The sequence below is a fragment of the Pipistrellus kuhlii genome, unplaced genomic scaffold, assembly GCF_014108245.1.
Source record: "Pipistrellus kuhlii isolate mPipKuh1 unplaced genomic scaffold, mPipKuh1.p scaffold_m20_p_41, whole genome shotgun sequence".
Taxonomy (NCBI): Eukaryota; Metazoa; Chordata; class Mammalia; order Chiroptera; family Vespertilionidae; genus Pipistrellus; species Pipistrellus kuhlii.
Genome location: NW_023425542.1, coordinates 2,130,305 through 2,157,972, shown reverse-complemented (window position 1 = coordinate 2,157,972; position 27,668 = coordinate 2,130,305). Strand labels below are relative to the sequence as shown.

General features: G+C 47.6%; 1 protein-coding gene across 1 annotated transcript in view; it reads left to right on the top strand.

Moving 5' to 3' along the window:
* DYNC1H1 (dynein cytoplasmic 1 heavy chain 1) overlaps positions 1-27,668 on the top strand; it is a 74,209-nt gene that overhangs the window by 6,337 nt on the left and 40,204 nt on the right. The window contains exons 2-23 of the mRNA XM_036411695.2: positions 4,097-4,184; positions 7,208-7,381; positions 7,607-7,862; positions 8,190-8,376; positions 9,600-9,871; positions 9,962-10,189; positions 13,089-14,165; positions 14,846-15,025; positions 16,645-16,794; positions 18,198-18,344; positions 19,439-19,579; positions 20,086-20,262; positions 20,398-20,508; positions 20,587-20,706; positions 21,238-21,477; positions 23,308-23,463; positions 23,586-23,699; positions 23,889-23,999; positions 24,081-24,290; positions 24,467-24,613; positions 24,799-24,965; positions 25,045-25,218. Coding sequence (XP_036267588.1) covers positions 4,097-4,184; positions 7,208-7,381; positions 7,607-7,862; positions 8,190-8,376; positions 9,600-9,871; positions 9,962-10,189; positions 13,089-14,165; positions 14,846-15,025; positions 16,645-16,794; positions 18,198-18,344; positions 19,439-19,579; positions 20,086-20,262; positions 20,398-20,508; positions 20,587-20,706; positions 21,238-21,477; positions 23,308-23,463; positions 23,586-23,699; positions 23,889-23,999; positions 24,081-24,290; positions 24,467-24,613; positions 24,799-24,965; positions 25,045-25,218 — 4,627 coding nt within the window. The remainder of the gene's footprint in view (positions 1-4,096; positions 4,185-7,207; positions 7,382-7,606; positions 7,863-8,189; positions 8,377-9,599; positions 9,872-9,961; positions 10,190-13,088; positions 14,166-14,845; positions 15,026-16,644; positions 16,795-18,197; positions 18,345-19,438; positions 19,580-20,085; positions 20,263-20,397; positions 20,509-20,586; positions 20,707-21,237; positions 21,478-23,307; positions 23,464-23,585; positions 23,700-23,888; positions 24,000-24,080; positions 24,291-24,466; positions 24,614-24,798; positions 24,966-25,044; positions 25,219-27,668) is intronic.

Sequence of the window (27,668 nt, the reverse complement as noted above, 5' to 3'; positions counted from 1 at the left end):
TAAACTTTCTCTTCTTTCCCTGGCTGATGTTGCTGAGTGGTTAATGTCTGCCCATGCACCGAGAGGTCACTGGTTTATTTCCCAGTCCAGGGTCCGTACCTGGGTTGCAGTTTGATCCCCAGTCCCAGTCAGGGCATGTGTAGGAGGCAAACAATGGGTGTGTCTGTCACACACACAACCCTCTCCATCCCTCCCTCCTACTCTTTCTAAAAATCAGTGGGAAAAATATCCTCAGGTGAGGATTAACAAAACAGAAAGATTAAATCTTAAATTCCTTAGGCATTAGTAACTTACTAGTTTTGAGTTTTTTATTTCTCTTTTATTTTTCTGGAAATATCAAAACGAGTCCCAGTTTTACATTACGTACAAGAATTATGTGGGGGTTAGCCCTCCAGGTTCCTAACAGAGTCACAAAGGGAAGGAAGGCTCCGGGCTGAAGGAGCTTCTGACTTCCTCCCCGGCCTGCGCCCTGTCCCGCAGCCAGGAGGGCTGTGGCGGGGGAGCCTCAGCCCTCGGGAGGCCGGAGGGGGCTGTTGAGGTGATGAGAAAGCACCAGAGCCGCCGCCTGGGCGAAGGCGAGACGTGTGATGGACAGAATCACGGGGCGCTGGCACGGTTTTGTTTTAAAGGAAAACAGAGATGGAAGACAGAGAACCAGAAACATGTAACAAGAAACTTGGTAGTGTGTATAGACCTGTGGTCGGCAAACTGCGGCTCTCCAGCCACATGCGGCTCTTTGGCCCCTTGAGTGTGGCTCTTCCACAAAATACCACGGCCTGGGCGAGTCTATTTTGAAGAAGTGGCGTTAGAAGAAGTTTCAGTTTTTAAAATTTGGCTCTCCAAAGAAATTCCTATCATTGTACTGTTGATATTTGGCTCTGTGGACTGATGAGTTTGCCGACCACTGCTATAGGCCAAAGAGAAGGACTGGCTTCATTCAGCCTGGGAAAGAGCCTTGTCCTGTGGCTGGAGGAGGCTGGGAGGGAAGCACGAATGCAGGAATGCCCAGGGGTGCTGGGAGCCAGGCAGCCTCAGCCCTCCTTCAGCAGCTTACCTTGCTTTAACCCTTTTCAGCTATTTGTCCACCAAACTGTGGAATCATCCCTGTCTACCCACGAGAGGTAGTCTGAGTCTTTAAGGTCACCAAATGTGCACGTTTTCCTATTTCATTAAACCAGCATAATGCTCCCCTAATGCACAGTGTAGTGTTATAAATCACTCATAGTTTGCCCAGCCAGAGTGACTCTGGTTGAGTGTTGACCCATGCCCTAAGAAGTCATCGGTTTGAGTTTGATTCCTGGTCAGGGCATGTGCTTGGGTTGGGTGCTCAGTCCCCAGTAGGGGATGTGCAGGAGGCAGCTGATCAATGATGTGTCTCTCTTCTTTCTAAAAATCAATAAAAACATAAAAAAAAGTAAATCACTCATAGTTTGAAGTAAACTAGTCCTTCAATAAAAGCATACAAATTAAGGCTAAATGACGCTCTGAACATCTCTAGAACGTTGGCAGTCTCAGAAATGGCATTATGGCCCAGCACACCCTGGTCCTTTGGCTCTCTGACTGTCGTAACTGGCAGTGCCGTGTCGGTCATTGTGTGTTAACCAGTAATACTCAGCAGCGCTAGGAAACTGATTCAAACTCTACTGACAGACATTACCTGATAAATCCACAGTTTGTGTTTGCATATAAGCTTCTAGATATAGCAGGATTAATAGCTCCCCTGTTATTAAGAATTAACTATCAAGTATCTTTCCTCCTCTAGGAAAGACACTTGTTTCCTATATAATAAAAGGTTAATATGCAGTTTGTCCCCTCGGGAGTTCAACTGCTCACTATGACATGTGCTGACCACCAGGGAGTGGCGCGAACGAAGGCAGCCAGGGGAATGAAGTTATTGGATGGTAGTTTATGAAACAGTCATAGATTCTTTAACTCTGTGGGAATCAGACATGCTCAGACGTCATTTAATCTCTGTATTTATGGGGACAGGCATTTAAGAATGATTCTAAAATGTATGCTGTGAGCGATTCACAGCAGCTTCCATTAGTTATTGTCATCAAGAGGAGCGGGCTTTTGCAGGCACTTGGGGAAGACCCACTGGCGTGTCCGTGTCTGGGGCTGTGTCAGCGGGTGTGCCTGCCGAGCCCGCTGCGCTGCCGCACTGCAGTGTCCTGTGGGAGCGGCGCCCGCAGAGCCCTGACTCACCGGGCTGGCCTGCTGCCCGCTTCCTGTAACCCGGCCTGCTCAGGAGGTGCAGGCAGCATCCTGAGAAGCCTCCGTTAAATTAATCCAGTCCGAGTCTTTTTGTTTGCATGGGTGAGGAAACGTTAGCTGGGAGGGAGGAATGATTCAAAGTTAACATGAGGTGCTTGCTGTCATGTCAGTAATCTCCTTTGGTGGGTCCTAGACTGACTTATTTTCTCTACGTGGTTTGGGTGCTTTGATAATGTGTTTTACATAAACTATAGAGGAGCATTAGGAAGTTCCGAAACTGAAGAGAGGAGATCCTTCAGCATGCCGCCAGCCGACAGCTGTTTGTCCCGGGTGTTCCTGCGCTTGGTCCGAGCTGCGGTGTGGCTGGTGTTGGGCAGGGTGGCTTCTCGTACCTGGGCTGTAGCCACATTTCCGTAGTCAGAGTGCCCAGCTGGTTTGTTTAGTTGGTTTTCTGTTTTGTTTTGTTTTGTTTAGTCACTTTTTAAAAACAACTTGTAAGTATCTGGCTTACTAGAATGTTCTGCCATTCCTCCCCTTCCTAAAATTATACCAAAAACCGTATTTTGAAAGAGTCATTGTCTTATTGACATAGTGATATTTTATTCACTTGAAGCGTGGGTTTTGTCTCCTGTTAAAACTAATGAAGTAGGGCTTTTGCTCCGGCCCTATATGCTCCGCTTTCCTAGTGTTCACGCTTAAAGAACCGGGACATCTCGTGTAGGCCTCTTGACTTACTACCCCACCCCCTGCTGCCCGCTTCGCATCATGAATTTGAAGCCCAGAGGAGGAGAAATGGCCTTCCCAAGATCCTTTGCTTTACACCACGGAGGTGGAAGGGAGGGCGGACCGTGTTAAATTAATCTTGGGGTAATGATTTCCTATGTATAATGTTAAATTAACCCTGGGAGAGTGATTTCTGTAGCACACGTTTCCATGTAACTGATCACCCACCAGGCCTCTGGTGGGTTAGTGCTACACCTACAGGTTTGCGTTGTTTCCATTCTTACACATTTTTTATTTTTCTGTTTTGATTTTTAGCTATTTAGAAATAGTCTCAAAATGTATATTGAGCTATCTTACTATTAAATCCCGTCAGCTTTTCTAAGGGCCACTGGGCATCAAGAGCCCACCGTGGGGGGTGGGGGGTGGAGGGTGGAGGGGGGTGCATCCCTAAGTCGATCCCCAGCAGGCCATGAGAAGTGCTCCAGGAGCAGAGGGGAAGGCGGGGGAACACCTCTCAGGGACCTGGGCTGATGCTGGACAGCAGTTTGCCCTGATGAGGGAGGGGCAGCCTGTGTACTGATGAGGACACTGGGTTTAGAATCTCCGGCTTCTGACTTCTTAGGCTGTCCCTTTCCAGCCCCGGGCTGAGGACAATTTGCTTACATTCCTCACCTGGAAAACGGATGGTGATAGTCATGCCAGTCCCCATAGGTTGTAGTGAGGGTTAAAGACATGATGTACCTAAGTGCCTAGTAAATGCCTGTCACATAGTAAATGCCAAGTTAGCCACTGAGCAGAATGGGGGTGGGGGGTAGAGTAGGGGCAGGGGGGAAGGGAAGAGGAGGTAACTTCTGTGTAGGGAGCCAAGGTGTGGGAATGAGTGGGGCCTGGAGAAGGGGCTGTAAGGCACCAGCTCCCCTAGCACAGCACACCTGCCCTCCAGCCCTGCCCAGCAACAGCTCCTGAATGTGTCCGGGAGCCCAGGCACAGAGCAGAGACTCAGAGAGGTCCCCCTCCCCCCTTTGCCCAGGATGAGGCAGCAAAGGAGGGCCCTGGGCAGGAGTCAGAAAAAAACAGGTAGGAAAGGGAAATAAGGAGAGCTGACTCAAAATTGGAAATGTTGACAAGAATGTGATACGATGTTTATTATAATTTGTAGAGGATGTTGGTGATGAAGGAGAAGAAGAAAAAGAATTCATTTCCTATAATATCAACATAGACATTCATTATGGAGTCAAGTCCAACAGGTGAGTAGTGTTACGATAATCATAATCTTGGGTTCTGAGCTTGAGGAGAGAATTAAATGTCAGTCTTAACTGACTCAGACAAAGACATTAAGAAAACACTCAAAGGATTTCTACTCTATAATTTCAGTATCTTACTTTTGATAAGTTAAGAGGATTTCCAAATTAAGATAAATTCTAAAATATTTTTACTTTAATCTCCATGTCATGGCACTCATTGCAACATATCTAATAATGCCCTCAGTTTGTATCTGAAGCATCATTATTATAAATTAGAGACTCAGTGCATAGATTTGTGCACTGGTGAGGTCCCTCAGCCTGGCCTGTGCCCTCTTGCAATCTGGGACTCTTAGGGGAATGTTAAACTGCTGGCTTCGACCCAGTCCCCGTAGGCCAAGCCGGAATCAGGTAAAATTGGTAATCTGCCATCCCCCGTGGGAGGATGTATGAAGTGGCAGGTGTCCAGGGAGGAGCCTGAGCCCAGGCTGGGTGCGCGTCAGCTAGCTGATCTACCGGCACCCCTGCTGTAGGAGCCCACTGACCACCAGGGTACAGCTCCTGCATTGAGCATCTGCCCCCTGGTGGTCAGTGCATGTTATAGCAAACGGTTGTTTGGTCACTTAAGCTTTTATATATATAGATAACTGGTAAACACTGTTAGGTACAGGTCTGAGTCTTTGTAGGACAAATCTCTAAAAGCAGCATCACAGGTTCAGATGTGGTGCATCTACATTTGCCTGTTACCAGATTTTCCATCTTCCAGAAATGTTGTGCCAGTTTATACTCAAGTAATCTTATACATATTTAAATGTACAGATGTTAAAATAGATTGTGTTGGCTTTTAAAACTTATTTTGAATAATTTCAAGCTTACAGGCATTTTGTGACTAGTAAGTATATAGAACTCCCAGGTATCAGCTGTTAACATTTAGCACATTTGTATTCTCATTTTTTCCCTGAACCACTTCCGAGTTGGTTATAGACAACCTGCCTCTTTTCCCTAAATTCTTAAGAGTATTTCCTAAGGACAGGGACATCCCCATCCTTAGCCTCAGCACAGTGACCAGCTTCAGGAAATGCAACATTGGAACAATCCTGCCCTTCAGATCCAGTGTTTTGTGTTGGTCATACTCCTCTCAGCAGTTCTCCCGGGACCCAGAATTCAGTCCTGTGTCTGTCTGTGTTGGTCCTTTGTGTCTTTCATGATGTTGACCTCGAAAGGACAGAGGGTGGTCTAAGGCACATCCCTCAGTTGGGTTTGTCTGTGTTGTCCATGGTCGGATCCAGGTTGTACATTGTTGGCAGGAATTTTGTAGCAGCTTTGTTCTTCTCATGGTGTCACATCAGGAAACCTCATTGGTGTTTTAGAATATTAACTATTGGGAACAGGAAAATTCAAATATTCATTTTCTTAAAGAATTAATCCTTGCCGGGACCGGTTTGGCTCAGTGGATAGAGCGTCAGCCTGCGGACTGAAAGGTCCCGGGGTCGATTCCGGGCAAGGGCATGTACCTTGGTGGCGGGCACATCCCCAGTGGGGGGTGTGCAAGAGGCAGCTGATCGATGATTCTCTCTCATCGATGTTTCTAACTCTCTATCCCTCTCTCTTCCTCTCTGTGAAAAATCAATAAAAAATATTTAAAAAAAAAAGAATTAATCCAGCCACCTTTGAGCTCCTGCTATACCTAAGATATGCAGTGGGTATGTAAACCATAAACCTGAGTCCTGTTCAAAGAAGCCTGTGGTCTTTGGGAGGAAGGAGGTGAATTCACAGCCAGCTCCACACCTGCCCTCTCAGCGGTGCGAGCTGCCATGAAACAGGGACGAGGGCGCGGTTGCTTCTTTCTAGGGAAGGCCCTCTGGAAGAAGCACCGCAGGAAGCGGGTCTTCAGGGTTGCTTGGAATTTCAGGAGCTGAATATCGATTTCTTAAGGAAAGGCACAAAAGCACATGACACGTTTGGAGAAAGGAGCATCTATTAAGCAGTGATCCGAGGCAGGCAGGGAAGGGAAAGGGTGCACAGCAGGTATGGAACTGGGAGAGTAGTGGGGCCTGGAATGCCCACTTCTTTCTTTCTTTCTTTCTTTCTTTCTTTCTTTCTTTCTTTCTTTCTTTCTTTCTTCTTTCTTTGTTTGTTTCTTTCTTTCTTTTTTAATATATTTTATTGATTTTTTACAGAGAGGAAGGGAGAGGGATAGAGAGCTAAAAACATCGATGAGAGAGAAACATCGACCAGCTGCCCCCTGAACACTCCCACCGGGGATGTGCCCGCAACCAACTCACATTCCCATGACAGGAACGGAACCCAGGACCCCTCAGTCCGCAGGCCGACACTCTATCCACTGAGCCAAACCGGTCTCGGCTGGAATGCCCACTTTCACTTGAACCTGGGAGTGACTTTGTTTATTCGAGTTGTTATGGGATTTAAGATCAGATTTAAGTGCATTATGGCTTGTAACCTGCAGTTGCTAGGAAGGTTAGAGTTAATGAGGCTAAGGTTACAAATGTAACCCATTTATAAGACAAATTAATTTTGCTTGATTTCACGGTCCCTTGCTATAACCATAACCTTGATTTGATTAGTTCTCATGTGAGTGAGTAAAAATAAGCACTGTTTCAATATTAGAAAAGCAACTATTTAGTCTATTCTTAATAGGATTTTTAAATTGAAACATTCAAATGAATTTCTTTTTTGTTTTGTTAATCCTCACCATATATTTTTTTCTATTGCTTTTCAGAGAGTGGAGGGGAGGGAGGGCAGAGAGAGGGAAATATCGATGTGAGATCTCACATCAATTGGTTGCCTCCCACACCGGGGAGTGGGGAGCAAACCCTAACCAGGTATGTGCCCTTGAATGGGAATCAAACCAGAGACCTTTTGGGGCGCAGTTGATGCTCTAACCACAGAGCAATACTGGCCAGGGCCAAATGAGTTTTTAATTTGTACGAAACAAAAGAAGGCCACGGGAGTCCAGACTAATTAGGAACGAGACTTTGTGTTCTAATTTCTTCTTTGCTTTCTTGTAGCTTGGCGTTCATTAAACGCACTCCAGTCATTGATGCAGACAAACCAGTGTCTTCCCAGCTCCGCGTTCTCACGCTCAGCGAGGACTCCCCATATGAAACCTTGCATTCTTTCATTAGCAATGCTGTGGCTCCTTTCTTTAAGTCCTACATCAGAGAGTCTGGCAAGGCAGACAGGTAAAAACCATTTTCCCTTTGTTGGTTTGAATCATGTTTCACTACGTCCTCACAAGATATTGGAAAATGATATAAAATTCAGAATCAGGAGGTAGAGCTAACAACCAAGAGGATGTAAATCTGTTGCGTTAATAAAATGTAGATTATTATTTGACAGACCTGAAATGAGAGCATGTCTTTGGAGACCAATAGTGCACTGTTTTGAGGTGTTTTCTACCTTTTTAGGGATGGTGATAAAATGGCGCCTTCCGTTGAAAAAAAGATTGCGGAACTTGAAATGGGACTCCTTCACCTGCAGCAAAACATTGAAATTCCAGAGATCAGCCTGCCAATTCACCCAATTATTACAAATGTCGCCAAGCAGTGCTATGAGCGTGGAGAAAAGCCAAAAGTTACAGACTTTGGAGATAAGGTTGAAGACCCAACTTTTCTTAATCAGCTACAGTCCGGAGTTAACCGCTGGATCCGAGAAATTCAGAAAGTAAGAGCACAGGCTGAAAGTAGCTATAAAGGTTTCATGCTCTTGTTATCTGTGAGGTAAATTCATGGGTGACTGTTCGCCATACCTGCCCTGGTACTGGGACTGCTCAGCAGGCCTGCCAGACCGGGGAAGTGGGAGACCCTCACCAACACCCTGAGCCTTCGTCTGACCTCTTTCCTACCTGTGATCTTCAGTTCACCTACTTGTGGTTTACAGGCAGGAAATGCGCTTGAACTATGGAAATTGTAATGCATGTGTTCACTTAATGATCCTTTCTCCACCTTTGTTTCCATGGGAATACCCTTCAGTGTTATTTTATGTTTAAAGGTGACCAAACTTGACCGAGACCCTGCCTCAGGAACGGCCTTACAAGAAATCAGTTTCTGGCTGAACTTGGAGCGTGCGTTGTACCGCATACAGGAGAAGCGCGAGAGCCCGGAGGTTCTGCTCACGCTGGATATCCTGAAGCACGGCAAGCGCTTCCACGCCACCGTCAGCTTCGACACAGACACAGGTAAAACCAGGCCTGAGCGCCCATCAAGTGGTTAATCTGCCTTTTGTGAGACCTGCTGGTGATTGAGATGAACGTTAGTATATGCACTGCCTTTCCTTTTCTCCTTGCAACTTATCTCATTTCCCCCAGTTCGAGGTAATGGAAATGACTTTCCCACATACCTCCCGTTTCCTCCCCGGGTTTTGAGGTCACGGCCAGTTTTAGGCCTGGGTATCGAGAGCCGTGGGAGTTGCATCCTGTCCCGGTTGCTCAGCCCCCTGAGCAAGCTGTGCTGGCAGAGTGAAGTCAGTGCCCCGACGGGCAGGAAGACGGTTCGCAGACGCAGCGGGTACTTGCCCACAGGGAGCTGCGGACAGGGAGCTGCTCAGTGCTTCCTCTTCCTCCCTCACCTGCTCCGTCCTGTTCTCGCTCCCCTCCTGTTTTGGAAGGGGGCAGGAGCCTTTAGTTTTCTGCCTGGGCCGCCGTGAGTGGTGTTTCGTTAGCACCCAGTGGGCACACGGACGTTGGAGCGCTCAGGCATGTGTGTACCACTCCATGCCCACGAGGCCCGTTAGGGCCACCAGCCAGATCGCAGTCGTGGCAAATGTTAAAGGAGATTTCGGGTGGAAATTGTCCCATTACATTGATCACGCTGTACATGTTACCTGGGCATTTACTAATGTGGAAAAGTATACTTGATATATAATTGAATTTTCTATAATGCCTCCGAAACCTTTGTCTTTCTATCATGTTTTTAAATATCTTGTGCCAGAGGAAGTAGAAAACTAGAATGGACCCAGGAGTTTCTGTGATTGTGTCAATAACATACTCACCTAACCTCTGTTATGGGCATAAGATTTAAATTCTAGTGTTTTTAAATATGATAAAATTCTAGTTTCTTAAACTTGTTTTTAGTAGAACATTTAGATAATCTAGAAAGCAAAAGAAAATGAACTATGGTGTATCCCTGATATGCTTTAACAGGTGGAAATGAGGCTATGCTAGGATCATCCTGTTAATGACAGTTTTTCCCCCAAATAATAAACAGTTTCTTTGTCAGTAAATCTTTTGCAACATCAAACTGTGCCATCATGAGGGACATTTCAGTTTACTTTCCCAGTAGTAGGCTGTACGGAATGTCCTGTGGTTGCATTACTTTTCAGTAGAGGTAAGATTGACATCTGCCACTGTGTTAGAGTTGTTTTACTGTATATAAAAACCATTAACTGTCTCTCTTAACCTAGGTCTAAAACAGGCTTTGGAAACAGTGAATGACTACAACCCTCTGATGAAAGATTTCCCTCTGAACGATTTGCTGTCTGCCACTGAGCTGGACAAGATCAGGCAGGCTCTGGTGGCGATTTTCACCCATTTGAGGAAGATCCGAAACACGAAGTATCCCATCCAGAGGGCCCTGCGCTTGGTGGAGGCCATTTCAAGAGACTTGAGCTCCCAGCTACTCAAAGTGTTGGGCACTAGAAAACTAATGCACGTTGCTTATGAAGAATTCGAAAAGGTACGTTTTACTCTATCAGAGACCAGCCTCGGGGCATTGAGGCCAAACTGCGCTGTAATAACAAGCTTCCGTTCTTAAATTACACCCTAGGTCATGGTGGCGTGCTTCGAAGTGTTTCAGACTTGGGATGATGAATACGAGAAACTTCAGGTGTTGCTGAGAGACATTGTCAAACGGAAAAGGGAAGAAAATCTGAAGATGGTGTGGCGAATCAACCCTGCCCACAGGAAGCTGCAGGCTCGCCTGGACCAGATGAGGAAGTTCCGACGGCAGCACGAGCAGCTGAGGGCAGTCATCGTCCGGGTCCTGAGGCCACAGGTGATTCCCACCCCAGAAGTTCACGCGTGACTGTTTGAGAATGAGCTACCTGTTTCTGTTTTGCAGTGTTATACTTCGTGTGTGTGTGTGTGTGTGTGTGTGTGTGTGTGTTATTACTTCTTTAGCTCTGTCGCTCTGTCTTGTGGCTGTTGTCTTTAAGATCTAGTGATTCTGTATTATATTGTTTTAGTCCAAATCTTTAACGTTGTCCACCCATTCATTCCTACCCTCAAAATGCATGGACCCTAGAGCCAGAACCTGCAGCCCACTGCTGAACTAGCTGTGTGACTTGGACACATTATTTACCCTTTTCTCCAGATTCCTCGTCTGCAAAATGTGAATAACAATTGCATATGCCTAAGATTTATTTATATATATATATATATATATTGGTAAATGGATCAATATATGATAAAGCCAATATATAGCAAATGTTAATTGGCTAAATATTAATTAATGCTAGATGGGTGTATAGATAAATCTTTTCAACCCTCCTGTAGCTTGAAAATCTTGTAAAAAAAAAAAAAAAAAAAGTTACGGGGCTCCAGCCTGGAAATTGTTCAGTCCAAGAGGCTTCACCACTGATTGAGGTACCTGCTGTTCGGGGTTGAGTACTTGTTAATAGTGAGTCCTCTGCAGCTTTTTGTTTTTTTGGTTGACCAAATCTTTTTTTTTTATAAAGATATTACATGTGTACATATCTTCCCATTGTCCTCCTCACTCCCATCTATGCCCTCACCCACCAGTGTCTTGTGTCCATTGGTTATGCTTATATGCATGCGTACAGGTCCTCCTGTTGATCACTTATCTCCCCCACCTCTCGCTAACGTTGCCGCTGTAATTTGACTGTATGTTTGATGCTTTACTGCCTCTGTTTTTATCTTTTTGTTCATCAGTTTATAATGTTCTTTATTATCCACAAACGAGTGAGATCATATATTTTTCTTTCATTGACTGGCTTATTTCACTTAGCATGATGCTCTCCAGTTCCATCCAGGTTGCTACAAATGATAAGAATTCCTTCTTTTTTATGGCAGCATAGTATTCCATTGTGTAGATGTACCATAGTTTCCTAATCCAGTCATCTGCTGATGGGCACTTAGGCTGTTTCCAAATCTTACCTATTGTAAATTGTGCTGTTATGGACATAAGGGTGCATATATCCTTTCTGATTGGTGTTTCTAGTTTCTTAGGATATATTCCTAGGAGTGGGATTACTGGGTCAAATGGGAGTTTCATTTTCAGTTTTTTGAGGAAGCTCCACACTGTTCTCCACAGTGGTTGCACCAGTCTGCATTCCCACGAGCAGTGCACCAGGGTTCCTTTTTCTCCGCATCCTCGCCAACACTTGTCGTTTGTTGATTTGATGATAGCCATTCTGATAGGTGTGAGTTGGTACCGCATTGTAGTTTTGATTTGCATCTCTCGGATAATTAGTGATTTTGAGCATGTTTTCATGTGCCTCTTGGCCTTCTGACTTCTTTTGAGAAGATTCTATTTAGGTTCATTGCCCATTTTTTAATTGGATCATTATCTTCTTTTTATTAAGTTGTGTAAGTTGCTTGTAGATGGAGATTAAACCTTTATCAGTGACAACATTTGCAAATATGTTCTCCCATACAGTGGGCTTTCTTGTTGTTTTGTTGATGGTTTCTTTTGCTGTGAAAAAGCTTTTTATTTTGATGTAGTCCATTTGTTTATTTTCTCTTTAGCTTCCAATGCCCTAGGAGTGGTATTGGTGAAGAAATTGCTTCGGCATATGTCTGAGATTTTGCTGCTTGTGGAGTCCTCTAGTGTTTTTATGGTTTCCCATCTTATGTTTAAGTCTGTATCCATTTGAGTTTATTTTTGTGTTGGTGGTCTAGTTTGTTTTTTTGCATGTATCTGTCCAATTTTCCCAACACTATTTATTGAAGAGTCTGTCTTGACTCATGTATGTTCATGCCTCCTTTGTCAAATATTAATTGAACATAATGGTTTGGGTGTGTGATGCATTCTTAGCATGTTTCATCACTATGTGTAGTCTGTTCACTGAGTGCAGTTATCGATGTGGTTAGACTCACACCTGCTGTTTGCTCTTGTCCACTTGTCTCATTCTTATTCCTCCCTTTCTGGCAGCCCTCCTTGTGCTGTTTTTATCACTTTAATTCCTCTATAGACTTGGAGCTGTAGTTCTTTGACTTCTTTTTTCTTAGAGACTACTCTTCGGCTTACAATGTTCATCTTTAATGTATTGTGACATACTCAACACTGACTTCCAGCAGCACATGGGGAGAGAACTGAATGGAGGTTCTGATGTTACTCTCACTTTATTCGTCCCTCTGCTGTGTGCTTCCTGTGGGCTGTAACCTAGAGTTTAAGACTAAGAAAGGAAAACGGTGTTGGACACTGAGTTTGTATGTCACACTCCTGTGAATTACTACACTCATTCACAGCTCTAACTGCTGATTAAACATTGAAAAGGCAAGTGCCCCAAATCCAGGTCTAACACGTTAATTTCGTCTTAAGCAGAGGGAGTACATTGTCAGAAGGTCTGTGCAGCGCAGAGTTAAGATGTGCTGTGTCGTGTTTTACTTGGCTTTGCTGAGTCAGGGCTATGAAATGTTTCACTGGTTTTGCTGGGGAAGCTCAGTTTTTTTATTCCTGATCAGGGCACTTGCCCAGTTTGCAGGCTTCATCCCCAGTAAGGAGCATGCAGGAGGCAGCCAATGGATGGTGTTTCTCTGTCATCAATGTATCTCTCCCACTCCCTTCCATTCTCTTAAAAATGTCTTTTAAGTGTTTGACTAGAGTCAAGCAAGCGTTACCGAGGCTGACTGGTAATTTGTGTGTGTGCTCTGCTGGTGTACAACAGAATACAGCCTTCATTGCTAACTTTGTCACGATCCTTCCCTTCTAGGTCACAGCGGTTGCACAGCAGAATCAAGGGGAGGTCCCTGAACCCCAGGATATGAAAGTAGCTGAGGTTCTCTTCGATGCCGCCGATGCGAATGCTATTGAGGAGGTAAACCTCGCCTACGAGAATGTCAAGGAAGTGGACGGACTGGATGTTTCCAAAGAAGGCACAGAGGCGTGGGAGGCCGCGATGAAGAGATACGACGAGAGGATTGACAGGGTGGAGACCCGGATCACTGCTCGCCTTCGGGATCAGCTCGGCACAGCCAAGAATGCTAACGAGATGTTTAGGATTTTCTCCAGGTTCAATGCACTGTTTGTCAGGCCTCACATCCGGGGCGCCATCCGTGAATACCAGACCCAGCTAATCCAGCGCGTGAAAGACGACATCGAGTCTCTTCACGACAAGTTCAAAGTGCAGTACCCACAGAGTCAGTCCTGCAAGATGAGCCACGTGCGCGACCTGCCGCCTGTGTCCGGGTCCATCATCTGGGCGAAGCAGATTGACAGGCAGCTGACCGCCTACATGAAGCGTGTGGAGGACGTCCTGGGTAAGGGCTGGGAGAACCACGTGGAGGGGCAGAAGCTGAAGCAGGACGGTGACAGTTTCCGCATGAAGCTCAACACCCAGGAAATATTTGACGACTGGGCCCGGAAGGTGCAGCAGCGGAACCTGGGCGTCTCGGGGCGCATCTTCACCATCGAAAGTACCCGGGTTCGTGGCCGATCTGGGAACGTCCTCAAGCTTAAGGTCAACTTCCTGCCCGAGATTATCACACTTTCAAAAGAAGTTCGAAACCTCAAGTGGCTTGGTTTTCGAGTCCCTCTGGCGATTGTGAACAAGGCTCATCAAGCCAACCAGCTCTACCCGTTTGCCATCTCCCTGATTGAAAGCGTGCGCACCTACGAGCGCACCTGTGAGAAGGTGGAGGAACGGAACACCATCTCTCTGCTGGTGGCCGGCCTGAAGAAGGAGGTGCAGGCCCTGATCGCTGAGGGCATCGCCTTGGTGTGGGAATCCTACAAACTCGACCCATACGTGCAGCGGCTAGCAGAGACTGTCTTCAACTTCCAGGAAAAGGTGTGTTCCGAGCCAGTCCTCCCGGGGCCCAGTACCAACTGGCTCACCATGTTGGTCTCCCACGGCATGCGGGATTGATACGCAGGAGACATGGGAGCTAAAAGGGAGAGAAGGACCACTGGGCTGTTTGACGGGATCAGGGCTTTAGGGAGGCCTTTGAATAACCAACACCTGAATTCAGTGGAGAGAAGACAGGTACAGGAGTCGAACAGCGAAACGAGAGCTTTCTTCCTTATAAAGCTGCCTGGAGAGCGTGGGTCTCCATCTGCAGCCAGGATGCTTGCTGTCGCTCCACCCTGACCTAGACTTCCGCCCAGGCTCCGCACATCTGGCCAGTGTAGGCCTGCTGGTCCTGTGCCTGCCGCTGCAAGCAGGCCAGAGTGCGTGCGTCTGGTGCACATCGGTTCCTGAGGAGAGGATGGAAGCCAGAACGGGGCCCATCTTACTTCTGCTCCCAGGCTTATTAAGCAGAGGCCATTTCTCCCGTGAGCAGGAGGGAGGAGGGGCAGGCTGACAGTCTCCATACATTTCCCTTCCCTCTCACCCAGTAGGATTAGCTGTTCATGGAAAAACTTCTCTGCCTTGAGCATTTGTTAATTGAGAAGAATGTACATAAGAATTAAAGGACGGAGTGAGTAGAGTGAGTAGATGTTTTAAATATTAAATATACTTCCCTTTAGGTGGATGATCTGCTGATTATTGAAGAAAAAATAGACCTGGAAGTGCGTTCCCTGGAAACCTGTATGTACGATCACAAGACTTTCTCCGAGATCCTGAACAGGGTCCAGAAAGCTGTGGACGACCTGAACCTGCACTCATACTCCAACCTGCCCATCTGGGTCAACAAGCTGGACATGGAGGTGAGGCTGGGCGCTGAATGGGTCCTCACTTACTGACATGGAGGTGAGGCGAAGAAACAAAGCAAGAAAGACACATTGATTGGTTGCCTTCCACACACAAGATCGAGCCTGCAACTGAGATACATGCCCTTTGATGGACATGTAACCTGGGACCCTTCAGTCCATGGGCAATCGCTCTATTCGCTGTGCCAAACCGGCTAGGGCTTTCCTTCCCTTATTTTTATTATTTTACTATTTTATTTTCAAACATATTTCTATTTATCTCTGAGAGGAAGGGAGGAGATTGAAACATCAATGATGAAAGATAATCATTCATCAGCTACCACCTGCACACCCCACATTGTGACCTGGTTCATAGGTAAATATTCAACCACTGAGCCATGCAGGCTGGGCATGCTTTCCTTCCCTTTTAAAAAGGGTAAATCAGTGGTGGTGTATTCACACAAACGGAGACCAACAGAGGGAAAGCTGACAAAGCCCGCTCTACTGAATCCACTGAAAGTCCCAGCCTTCCTCACGGCCGCCCTCACGGCATCCCAGGTGGTCCCATGGCCAACACCACCTTTTCACAAAGACACACAGGCTTCCTGTTCGCAGAAACTTACTTGTCTCATTCTAGGTCAGAGAGAAGATTTTGTTCTTTACTTGTAACAGAAAGTGGTCATCATGGAGATGTTGACTGGACTATTGTGATCATTTTGCAACTTATATAAATATCTAATCACTAGTGGCCCGGTGCATGGATTCGTGCACATTTAAACGAAATTCATTAGAAGGTGGCAGGTGGGTCAGGACTGGGCAAGATGGGCTGGACACGCCCTGGAGCCAACCTCCCTGGGTCCCTATCTGGCCAGCCGCACCTGGGGCAGTGCTGTGCCTCAAAGGGCATCTTTGGAGTGAGCAGGGTCCCTCCAGCAGATGGGGTCCCTCAGCCTGTCAGAGGCCGTTCAAGCTGAAACCAGCTCTCTGACATCCCCCAAGGGATCCCGCATTGCGAGAGGGCAGTTCTTGGGTTCTCACTGAGAACCATTGCTGCCAAGTCACCACAGCTCAGCAGCTCAGCATTGAGCATCTGTCCTCTGGTGGACATTGTGTGTCATAGCTACCTGTCTGGCGGTTGGATTGTCGCTTAGCCTTTTTTATATATAGATTATGCCGTGTCTAAAACTAATGTAACATATATGATACTACCTCAACAACAAGAAAAAAAATGGTTTAATTTTCAAACTATAGTTTTCTAGTTTTATCTCTGAGGTGACCAGGAAAACACTTTTGTGAGTTTTCTATTATATTAAACAGTATCAAGACCTTAATTGCATGTCTAGAGTTTGTGTTAGTCTCCTTACCACATGTATTGGCGACAGCACAGTGAACCAAACAGAGGCAGTTACCTGAGGCTGGAGAAAGCACTGGAAGTGAGACTCAGAATAGAGAGAGGAGGGTTGTAATTAACTCTTTGTCTTTGACCTAAAGCCTCTGTTTTTTGGGTTTTGTTTTTGTTTTTGTTTTGAGTAAGGAAAGATTTATTGATCAAGAAGGCGCCTCTGCTTTCTATTTAATGTGCTCGGTCAGCTCCAGTTAGGAAGACTCACAGTTCTGCAACACTGCTTTCTCTGTAGATTGAAAGAATACTGGGTGTCCGCCTGCAAGCTGGCCTCAGGGCTTGGACCCAGGTGCTTCTTGGACAAGCTGAAGATAAGTCTGAAGTCGACATGGACACAGACGCTCCACAAGTTAGTCACAAACCTGGTGGAGAGCCAAAGATCAAGGTGAGTATTTCCCAGAGCATCCCATGCACGTAAATAAACTCTTCCCTCAAACGTGCCAATGGGAAAACCTTCACCTTGGAGAAACCTGACAGACATCACCTCACCCGGTGACCCCGGTCAGCATCCCCCGTGTGGGACCATGTGCGGTGTGATCAGAGGGTGCTGGCCCCCAGGGTCTCTCCCAAATCCCTCCGCGGCATTGGGGGTCTTTTGCACAACACCTGACCAGCACTCTCCAAGAGCCAAGGTCAGGAGAGGGAGAAAGGGGCGACTGGGGGAAGTGTGTGATGGGCTCTGGACGAGAGCCCGCACGTGTGACAGCCTGTGTTCCAGGTCGTGGTGCTGGGTCAGCGTTAACGTCTGCTGTGGTCATCGTGCCACGGCCGGCGTCTCAGCAGAGAAGGCTGGTGAAGGGTGCTTGAGAGCCTCCTGCTTTCTTGGTGACTCTCCTGAAAGTCTAAACTTAGTTCATAAACAAGTTCTTAACAAATGAAAAATAATCTTACGCAGAAAAATATAACCCTCTGCTTTCCAAGCACACATGCAAGAAATCATTTCAGGGACTGAAAGCAATCTCCAGCCTATGACACTGACCCATCCCATAACTCAGTGGTCACACTTTGGCCACAAGCGCCTGTTCACATTCCTCTGACGATGTGGTCAGAGGATCCTAGCAAGCTTCCTGGAAAATTCTGTTCATTCACACTGCAAATAGGTCCTGTCTCCTGATGTGGGAAGTGGTCAGAGAGACGCGAACCTCACAGGAATTTCCTAAGTGCCGTGTTGTTTTATGTAGTTTGTGTAATTAGCAGTAAGAAAGGTATCACGAATCAGAAACCTAAAAGAACTGCAAGTAAAACTGATCTGGGAGAAACATTTGGCTTTTTTTTCCCTTCCCAGACTTGACCTCAGGTATTTTTTTCTCTCAATGCTTGAAAAATGTTTTCACTTTTGAATATTACGGGTATGTATCCCCAGAGCATATTTTTTAAATACTGAGATTCAGGAAAGCAAATAAGTGTGTCCAAGTGATAGAGTCAGTTGGCGATGGGCTGGGAGTTCCTGGCCAGCTCCCAACACAACCAGGTGGCACAGGCAGACTTGTACCAGTGAGCGGAGCCCAACTGTGAATGCCAGCTCATGGCCCTGCTGCAGCCGCGCTGGTCTCAGGTGCACGGCCCAGCGGGTGGTGCCTCACTGGGCACCCAGGCATGAGGCACCTACGGGGGCCTCAGCCTGCCCTCCCACTTGCATCCCTGGGGAGGGCCCAGACCGCAAGCATTGCACTGCAGAAGGCCGTGGTTCAGACAGCAGCAGTTCAGTAACTTGGAGAAAGGGTGGTACATCCCAACCATTGTGTTGAAGCAGATCGTGGAGTAAGATGTGAAATCTTTCCTTTTCAGAATGTCGTTCACGAGCTCAGAATAACCAATCAGGTCATCTACTTGAACCCGCCCATCGAAGAGTGCAGGTACAAGCTGTATCAGGAAATGTTTGCCTGGAAGATGATCGTGCTGTCTCTCCCCAGGATCCAGAGTCAGAGGTACCAGGTGAGCCTCCTGGCCAGGCCACCGAGGCTCTGCAACCATCTCGCCCCGGTCTCCTTAAATACGGCTCTTGGCGTCTTTTCAGCTCCCAACTTGAGGCCCAGCTCTCCAAGGGGAGAAGCTTGTGTGCCTGACTCTTCTCGCAGTAGCTACTTTTCCCAGGAGCTGTTTGTTTGCAGCTCAGGTCTCAGTGGCTCTTAGAAAGTCCCTCCATGACCTTGGGGAATTTTACTTCCTGCTTCTTTCCTCCACCCGCTCTTTATTATGGAAGTTTGCAAACATCCACAAAGGTAGAGAGAATTTACATCACCTTGTTTTGTCAACATGTGGCCAATTTTGTTTCATGTGCATTCCCCTGCACACAGCCCACCGGTTATTTTAAGACAACTCCCAGGTATAATACAAACTCGACAGGCCACTTGCTCCTGTCTGGGCTCTAGGCCTGCTCCTGTCAGATGAGCAGCTCCCACAGCCTCTGCTTTGACAGGCTTGTCGAGAGCGCAGTGGTCCTCTTGGGCATGTATCTCTTTCCTTAACTTTGAACACAGACTCAGTTCTTGAGAGATTTTCTGCATGGGCTCACAGTTGTGGCAGTGTGAGCACAGACGTGGCGACGTGCAGCTGTGGGTGGTGCCTGCCCCTCGGGTCTGTGCCATCTTCCAGCACACTTGTGTTTGCAGTTCTCCTGCTCGTCTCCCCTGGAACGAACTAAAGCCAGCCCCTCTTGAGCACTGATCCCCGCACCTTGTGGCCCAGCAGATCCTCCCTCTCTTCTCAGTCTTCCTGTCAGTGAATAAACTTGACCTCGGCTGCTTCCAGCCACCTAATTTCCCTGCTCCTCTTAGCAAACATGGAAGAGCTGCCTACGTGGCTGCTCCTGGCCCCCTGCCCCTTGGGAGTGATTGATCTCTTCCTTTGATTGGCTTGACGAATTAAACATAAGTAGGGTTTTGCTCACTTGTGACTGGTAAGTGGACATTGTCCCTGAAGTGCCATTTTCATCGTGGGCTGGACTTCCCGTTCGTTTTTGCTGAGAGGTGCCCCTAGGATGAACAGTGTTGCACACGCTGCACTCACCTCCGGCTTTGCTTGGTTAGGTGGGCGTGCATTACGAGCTGACGGAAGAGGAGAAGTTCTATCGGAATGCTTTGACACGGATGCCGGATGGCCCCATGGCCCTGGAAGAGTCCTACTCTGCCGTCATGGGCATCGTGACTGAAGTCGAGCAGTACGTCAAGGTAAGAAGCTCCTGGTTTCCATCTTAGACACTCAGGAGCAAGAGATAGAAGAATATGAAGCTAGAAGGTCTTGTCTAAATGTAATATGATTCAGTAGCTATTTGCTATTTTAATGCAAAGAAAAATATTGGACAAATCTTATGAGGTATTATCATTTTGGAGTACTGTAAATCTTATTAGTTTTGTGAAAATATGTTTTTATTGATTTGAGAGAGGGAGAGACAGGAACATCAATTATGAGAGAGAATTATTGATTGGCTGCCCACACTGGGCATGTGCCCTGACCAGGAATCTAACTGTGACTTCCTGGTTCATAGGTCAACGCTCAACCACTGAGCAAAGCTGGCTGGGCAGATTTTATTTATTTTTGATGTGAGAATTTGAAGTGGGAATTTTTTAAATGGTAATGAATGAATGTGAACCTTTTTAACAGAACATGAAGATATATGTCAACATGCTACAGAATGGAAGGCCAAACTGTAGTCTGACTGTGTTCTTGTCTGCAGGTTTGGCTTCAGTACCAGTGCTTGTGGGACATGCAGGCCGAAAACATCTATAACAGACTCGGGGAAGACCTCAACAAGTGGCAAGCTCTCTTGGTTCAGATAAGGAAGGCCAGAGGGACCTTTGACAACGCGGAAACCAAGAAAGAGTTTGGGCCCGTGGTTATAGATTACGGCAAGGTGAGCCCTGCTGGCTTGTTGAAGGTGGCTTGTTGAAGGTGCCGGTCGCTCTGAGGCGGCATCTGGGTCTGGCGGGAATGAAGTGGGAGTGAGCATGCCCTGAGGCGACGCCCTGTCTTTGCTCGCTCACTGCAGGTGCAGTCCAAGGTGAACTTGAAGTACGACTCCTGGCATAAGGAGGTTCTCAGCAAATTTGGGCAGATGCTTGGATCCAACATGACAGAATTCCACACGCAGATCTCCAAGGTGAGGGGACAGGACCTGTCGGCGCGGGGGGTCTGCGGGTTGACCTCGGCTCCAGCTAAGCGCTGTGTTCTCCCGCAGTCTCGCCAAGAGCTGGAGCAGCACTCGGTGGACACCGCCAGCACCTCGGACGCCGTCACCTTCATCACCTACGTGCAGTCTTTGAAACGGAAGATCAAGCAGTTTGAGAAGCAAGTTGAGGTGAGTCCTAGGAGTAATTCTCACCGAGGGCTCTGACTCCCCACCAGCCTTTAGGCGCGGCCACTGGTCACCTGTGTTGTCACACCTGCTGTGCTTGTTAATGTGCACATATAGCATCCGGGCATCTGCATTTTGGCTCTGCAGGTGGTTCCTCTGCATACCGAGGTCTGAGAACCACTGGCTGTTGACTTAAAAGATCCGTTATTTTAGTTGTTGATCTTCAAGTCATCAAACTTGATTTCCTTTTATAACTTGGGAGGGTGGGGTGAAGCAGCATGCAGAGGGCCCCTCCAGGGCCTTCGGGGTGTAGCGAGGTACGTAGCGGACTGCCCGGGAGGATCTCAGACACTGCCTCTGGTCACAGCACCCAGGTGACCGCACACTCGGGGCGGGAGGCTTCTAGAGAAGGGCAAACGTATCGACGTTTTATATTTTGTTGCCACCGTGACTTCTCTGCCATAGACCCTGACAGTAGTTTCTATTATTGTTATGGAAGGTAAAATTCAATTTATAACTTCTTACCTCTCAAAGCTCTACCGCAATGGTCAGCGCTTGCTGGAGAAGCAGAGGTTCCAGTTCCCGCCCTCCTGGCTTTATATTGACAACATTGAGGGCGAGTGGGGCGCCTTCAATGACATCATGCGGCGGAAGGACTCTGCCATTCAGCAGCAGGTGGCCAACCTGCAGATGAAGATCGTCCAGGAGGACCGGGCCGTGGAGAGCCGCACCACCGACCTGCTGACTGACTGGGAGAAGACCAAGCCCGTCACGGTGAGTCTGGCCCTGCGAACCGTAAGCCAGCAGCATGATCTGCTGTCTGTCTTCCAGACTATTGATACAAGGCCTGGCCCTGGCTTGCTTTCTGATGATGAAGACTTTTTCTTTTGTAATTAAGAAAACAAAACTTACAGAAAGAGCAGTTGGAAACTTAAGTGCCAACTTCCATCTCTTGACCCTGAACCCCTCCCTCATGACAGTCAGGAGATGGTTTTAAAGATTTTCTGTTCTTACGTTATCCTCTTACTTAAATGAACTCAAAAATTGGCATTTAATTTCTCGTGGACGCAAGCCGAGCCTCCTGCTGCTGCAGGCTCTCTGTCATGGGAAGGCTGGTTCTCTGTCATCGACGTCACAGTTAGTGACTATCTGTACCCAGGACCTGCCATCTCTGGTCCTCTTGGTTCATCCAGTATTTGTCGAGTTCCCCTGTGTTCTAGGCATTATGTGGGCTTTGGGATACAGCAGTAAACAGAAAGACAGGGGTAGCCCTAGCTGGTTTGGCTCAGTGGGTAGGGCATCAGCCTGCGGACTGAAGGGTCCCAGGTTCGATTCCCGTCAAGGGCATATACCTTAGTTGCGGGCACATCCCCAGTGGGGAATGTGCTGGAGGCAGCTGGTTGATGTTTCTCTCTCATCGATGTTTCTAACTCTCTATACCTTTCCCTTCCTCTCGGTTAAATAAATAAATAGGCACATCCCCAGTGGGGAATGTGCAGGAGGCAGTTGGTTGATGTTTCTCTCTCGTCGATGTTTCTAACTCTCTATACCTTTCCCTTCCTCTCTGTTAAATAAATAAATAAACAAACAAACAAATAAATAAATAAATATAAAAAATATATATTAAAAAAAGAAAAAAGAAAAGACCAGGACCTCCCTCACAGAGCCACACTCCCGGGGGAGAAAGATGATAAATACAGGCAAGCATATACTTATCTTGGTGCCATGTGCTGTGGGAAGGTGGGCATGGGTGGTGTGCTGCTGTCAGGGGAGGTGCCGTTTGCGGGGAGCCCAGGCGAGGGGCGCTGGCAAGTCCTACAGGCGCCTGAGGGGCAGGGGGTCCAGGCTGAGGGGAGCGTGTTTGAGGCTGGTGAGATGGTCACAGCGGAGATGAAATCTCACCCGTTGAGGGATGTAATTATGTAAGCATAGGCAAGAAAGATGTTAAAGTGCCCTGAATGTTACCCTGGTCTTATGTTTGAGGGTACAGCTTTTCCACAGCAGGCCTGCCTGGTGGCCGGGTAGCCCCCACCACCCATCAGGCGGGGCTCTGCCTGCCCTCAGCCCTGTCCCAGTGGATGGGCCCAGACGTCCTTATGTTTGACTGGTTCAAGGAGCCCTTGTTCTGAGGTCTGGTGAGGGAGTGAGCACTGGTCACCAACACCTGAATGGCTCTCCCCACCTGCTGGGGATGTGTCGTAGTCAGGATTGTAACGGACGTTTCAGTCATTCCCAAGGTCATTACTTGGGAGGAAGTGTGTGGAGGGAGCGAATGCTGAGGGAGGCCATCCCACGGAGAGCCTTGCATGGTTTCTTGGGCTTCTCTCAGGAACCGATGGGACAGCTGCATGTCTGTGGCTGCAGGCCCCTCAGATCCAGTGTCCCCAGGTCAGTCTTCTCTCCCGTCCCCCATGAGCCGATGGCTGACCTGAGAGGCGCCCCACCTTCCTTTCTTACATTTTTGTTTGTCTGATGTGGACGTAAGCAGGGCGCTCAGAAGTAGAACCACAATGTCAGGACTCCAGCAGGCTCCTGCCCCCCTTGGAGCCGCAGTGTCCATCTGTCCTGGACACAGCCCTGCAACCCCCTGCTCTGTGCTTTTAGGGCAATCTCCGCCCGGAGGAGGCGCTGCAGGCTCTCACCATCTACGAGGGCAAGTTCGGCAGGCTGAAGGACGACCGGGAGAAGTGTGCGAAGGCCAAGGAGGCGCTGGAACTGACGGACACGGGACTCCTGAGTGGCAGTGAAGAGCGCGTCCAGGTATGAGCCACCTGCGGGGAGGCAGGGACAGCTCCTCGTCCTGGCTCTCTCTGCCCTTGACCCGCTGCATTCTGACACGGGCTCTGTATCCAGTCTCACTGCCTTCCTGTTCTGGCTCACAGGTGGCCCTGGAGGAATTACAGGACCTCAAGGGCGTTTGGTCAGAGCTCTCCAAGGTCTGGGAGCAGATTGATCAGATGAAGGAGCAGCCGTGGGTGTCGGTGCAGCCTCGGAAGGTACATCTCAGTAGTGTCGTGTGTGCCTTCCGGCCCTGGAGTGACAGTTTCCCTAGAGACCACAGGGTGTCACCTAACCCCCATGTGTCATTTGCACTGCTCATCCACCCCAATCTGACATTTCTTTTACAACCGTTTTTAACACGTGAGGAGGGTTGGCTCACGGGATCATGGCTTCTCTCACAACAGCTTCGACAGAACTTAGATGGCCTCCTGAACCAGCTGAAAAACTTCCCCGCCCGCTTGCGGCAGTACGCGTCCTACGAGTTCGTCCAGCGGCTCCTCAAAGGCTACCTGAAGGTGGGTGACGGCGCTGCAGTCGGGGAGGGGAGGGGGCCCACGGGGAAGCACTGCTCTGGGTGACTTGCTGGCTCTCCACAGATCAACATGCTGGTGATTGAGCTGAAGTCCGAGGCCCTGAAGGATCGCCACTGGAAGCAGCTGATGAAGAGGCTGCACGTGAACTGGGTGGTGTCTGAGCTCACCCTCGGGCAGATCTGGGATGTCGACCTGCAGAAGAACGAAGCCATCGTGAAGGACGTGCTGCTCGTGGCGCAAGGAGAGATGGCACTGGAGGAGTTTTTGAAGCAGGTGAACACTGGGACGGGCCGCACCTCCTTGTCATATTTCAGGCTGTGGCGTAGACTCTCGCCGTGTAACAACGGAGCCCCATCCGGGGTCCTCTGTGTCCCTGTCAACACGTGGTAGCCATGCAGGTGGTGAGTGCCCACACTGTGGTGACCTGCCTCTCTCTGGTTTTGATGCAGATAAGAGAAGTGTGGAACACGTACGAGTTGGACTTGGTTAACTATCAGAACAAGTGTCGCTTGATTCGCGGCTGGGACGACCTCTTCAACAAGGTCAAAGAGCACATCAACAGCGTCTCTGCCATGAAGCTGTCTCCGTACTACAAGGTACCGTGTGGGGGAACATCCCTCCCCCTCGGGGCTTCCCCTGCTCTGGCCTTGCAGTGCCTCAGAGGGCAGTCCTGGCCTGCTGTGCACGTGAGCCAGGCAACCAGGCGCTTCTTGCCCTGAGGCTGCCTGTCTGCTGGGGACGGACGTGAGTGGTGGAGCTCTTCCTTCCGCCTGCCCGCCAGGTTTTCGAGGAGGACGCCCTGAGCTGGGAAGACAAGCTGAATCGCATCATGGCCCTCTTTGACGTGTGGATCGACGTGCAGAGGCGCTGGGTCTACCTGGAAGGCATCTTCACGGGCAGCGCGGACATCAAGCACCTGCTGCCCGTGGAAACCCAGCGGTTCCAGAGGTAGGGCCTCCCCATGGCTGAGGCGGGCTGGGGGCCACTCCTCACACCGAGGCTGACCTCGGCTTCAACCCTTCTTTAGCATCAGCACGGAGTTTTTGGCGCTCATGAAAAAAGTATCCAAGTCTCCTCTGGTGATGGATGTTCTCAACATCCAGGGGGTGCAGAGGTCTCTGGAGAGGCTGGCAGACCTGCTGGGGAAGATCCAGAAAGCACTGGGCGAGTACCTGGAAAGGGAGCGGTCATCTTTCCCCCGGTAAGACTTCCGCTGTGCTGCTCCCGGCCCCCCTCCCTTCCGGGCCTGAGTCCCTCACTTTTGCCCTCAAGGGTTTTGTCGCTGATCATCCATTTAATCAGGACCATTTCCCTTCCACACACTGATTCCTAAGTATAACATAATCCTTAATTTCCTCCCTGGATTTGTTTACTAGGCTTCCTTTAAACGCCCCACCCTCCAGGCAGCTTGCATTGCTTACAGATTTAGCAATGATTATTTTCTTTCTTTGTTTTCTTTTCTTTTTCTTTTTTTTTTATTAAGGTATTATATGTGTACATATCTTACCAATCCCCCCCCCCCCCCACTCCCAATCATGCCCTCCCTCCCCAGAGTTTTGCGTCCATTGGTTATGCTTATATGCATGCATATAAGTCTTTCCGGTTGATCTCTTATCTTCCCCATATCTCACTCCCCTCCCCACTGTAATTTGACAGTCTGTTTGTTGGTTTACTGTCTCTGTATCTATCTTTTTGTTCATCAGTTATAATGTTTCTTCTTATCCATAAATGAGGGAGATCATGTGGTGTTTTTCTTTCATTGACTGGCTTATTTCACTCAGCATAATGTTCTCCAATTCCATCCAGGTTGCTGCAAATGATAAGAATTCCTTCTTTTTTATGGCAGCATAGTATTCCCTTGTGTAGATGTACCATAGTTTTTTTGTTTTGTTTTGTTTTGTTTTTAAATATATTTTATTGATTTTTTACAGAGAGGAGGAGAGAGGGATAGAGAGCTAGAAACGATGTTTGAGAGACAAACATCGACCAACTGCCTCTTGCACACCCCCTACTGGGGATGTGCCCGCAACTAATGTACATGCCCTTGACCAGAATCGAACCTGGGACCTTTCAGTCTGCAGACCGACGCTCTACCACTGAGCCAAACCGGTTTCGGCGTACCATAGTTTATTGATCCAGTCATCTGCTGACGGGCACCTAAGCTGTTTCCAAATTCTAGCTATTGTAAATTGTGCTGCTATGAACATAAGGGTGCATATGTCCTTTCTGATTGGTGTTTTTAGTTTCTTAGGATATATTCCTAGGAGTGGGATTACTGGGTCAAATGGGAGTTCCATTTTCAGTGTTTTGAGGAAATTCCATACTGTTCTCTACAGTGGCTGCACCTGTCTGCATTTCCACCAGCAGTGCACAAGGGTTCCTTTTTTTCCGCATCCTCGCCAGCACTTGTCATTTGTTGATTTGATGATTGCCATTCTGATAGGTGTGAGATGGTACCACATTGTCGTTTTGATTTGCATCTCTTGGATAATTAGTGACTTTGAGCATGTTTTCATGTGCCTCTTGGCCTTCCTTCTGTCTTCTTTTGAAATTCTATTTAGGTCCATTGCCCATTTTTTTTATTGGATCATTTATTATTAAGTATAAGCTGTCTGTAGATGTTGGAGATTAAACCTTTATCAGTGATAACATTTGCAAATATGTTCTCCCATACAGAGGGCTTTCTTGATGCTTTGTTGATGGTTTCTTTTACTGTGAAAAAGCTTTTTATTTTGATGTAGTCCCATTTGTTTATTTTCTCTTTAGCTTCCATTGCCCTAGGGGCAGTATCAGTGAAGAAGTTCTTTAGGCATATGTCTGAGATTTTGCTGCCTGTGGATGCCTCTAGTATTTTTATGGTTTCCCGTCTTATGTTCAAGTCCTGTATCCATTTTGAGTTTATTTTGTGTATGTACATTGGTGATCTAGTTTCATTCTTTTGCATCTATCTGTCCAATTTTCCCAACACTATTTATTGAAGAAACTGTCTTGACTCCATTTTATGTTCCTGCCTCCTTTGTCAAATATTGAGCATAGTGATTTAGGTTGATATCTCGATTCTCTATTCTATTCCACTGATCTGTATGTCTGTTCTTGTGCCAGTACCAAGCTGTTTTGAGAACAGTGGCTTTGTAATACAGCTTGAAATCTGGTATTGAGATGCCTCCTACTTTATTCTTCTTTCTCAGGATTGCTGTGGCTACTTGAGGTCTTCTTTTGATCCAGATGAATTTTTGGAGAGTTCTTTATAGGTCTCTGAAATATGCCATTGGTATTTTAATGGGGAGTACATTGAACCTATAAATTGCTTTGGGTACTATGGACATTTTAATGACGTTGATTCTACCAATCCATGAACATGGTATGTTCTTCCATCTGTTTACATCTTCCTCTATCTCTTTTTTTCAGTGTCGTGTAGCTTTCTGCGTATAGGTCTTTCACCTCCTTAAGTTTATTCCTAGGTATCTTAATTTTTTTGGTGCGATGGTATCTAAATGGGATTGCTTTTTTAGTCTCTCTTTCTGTAAGTTCGCTATTGATGTATAGAAATGCCATGGATTTCTTGGCGTTGATTTTGTATCCTGCTACATTGCCAAGTTCATTTAAGTCTTTTAGTTTTTTGATGGAATCTTTTGGGGTTTTTTATGTACA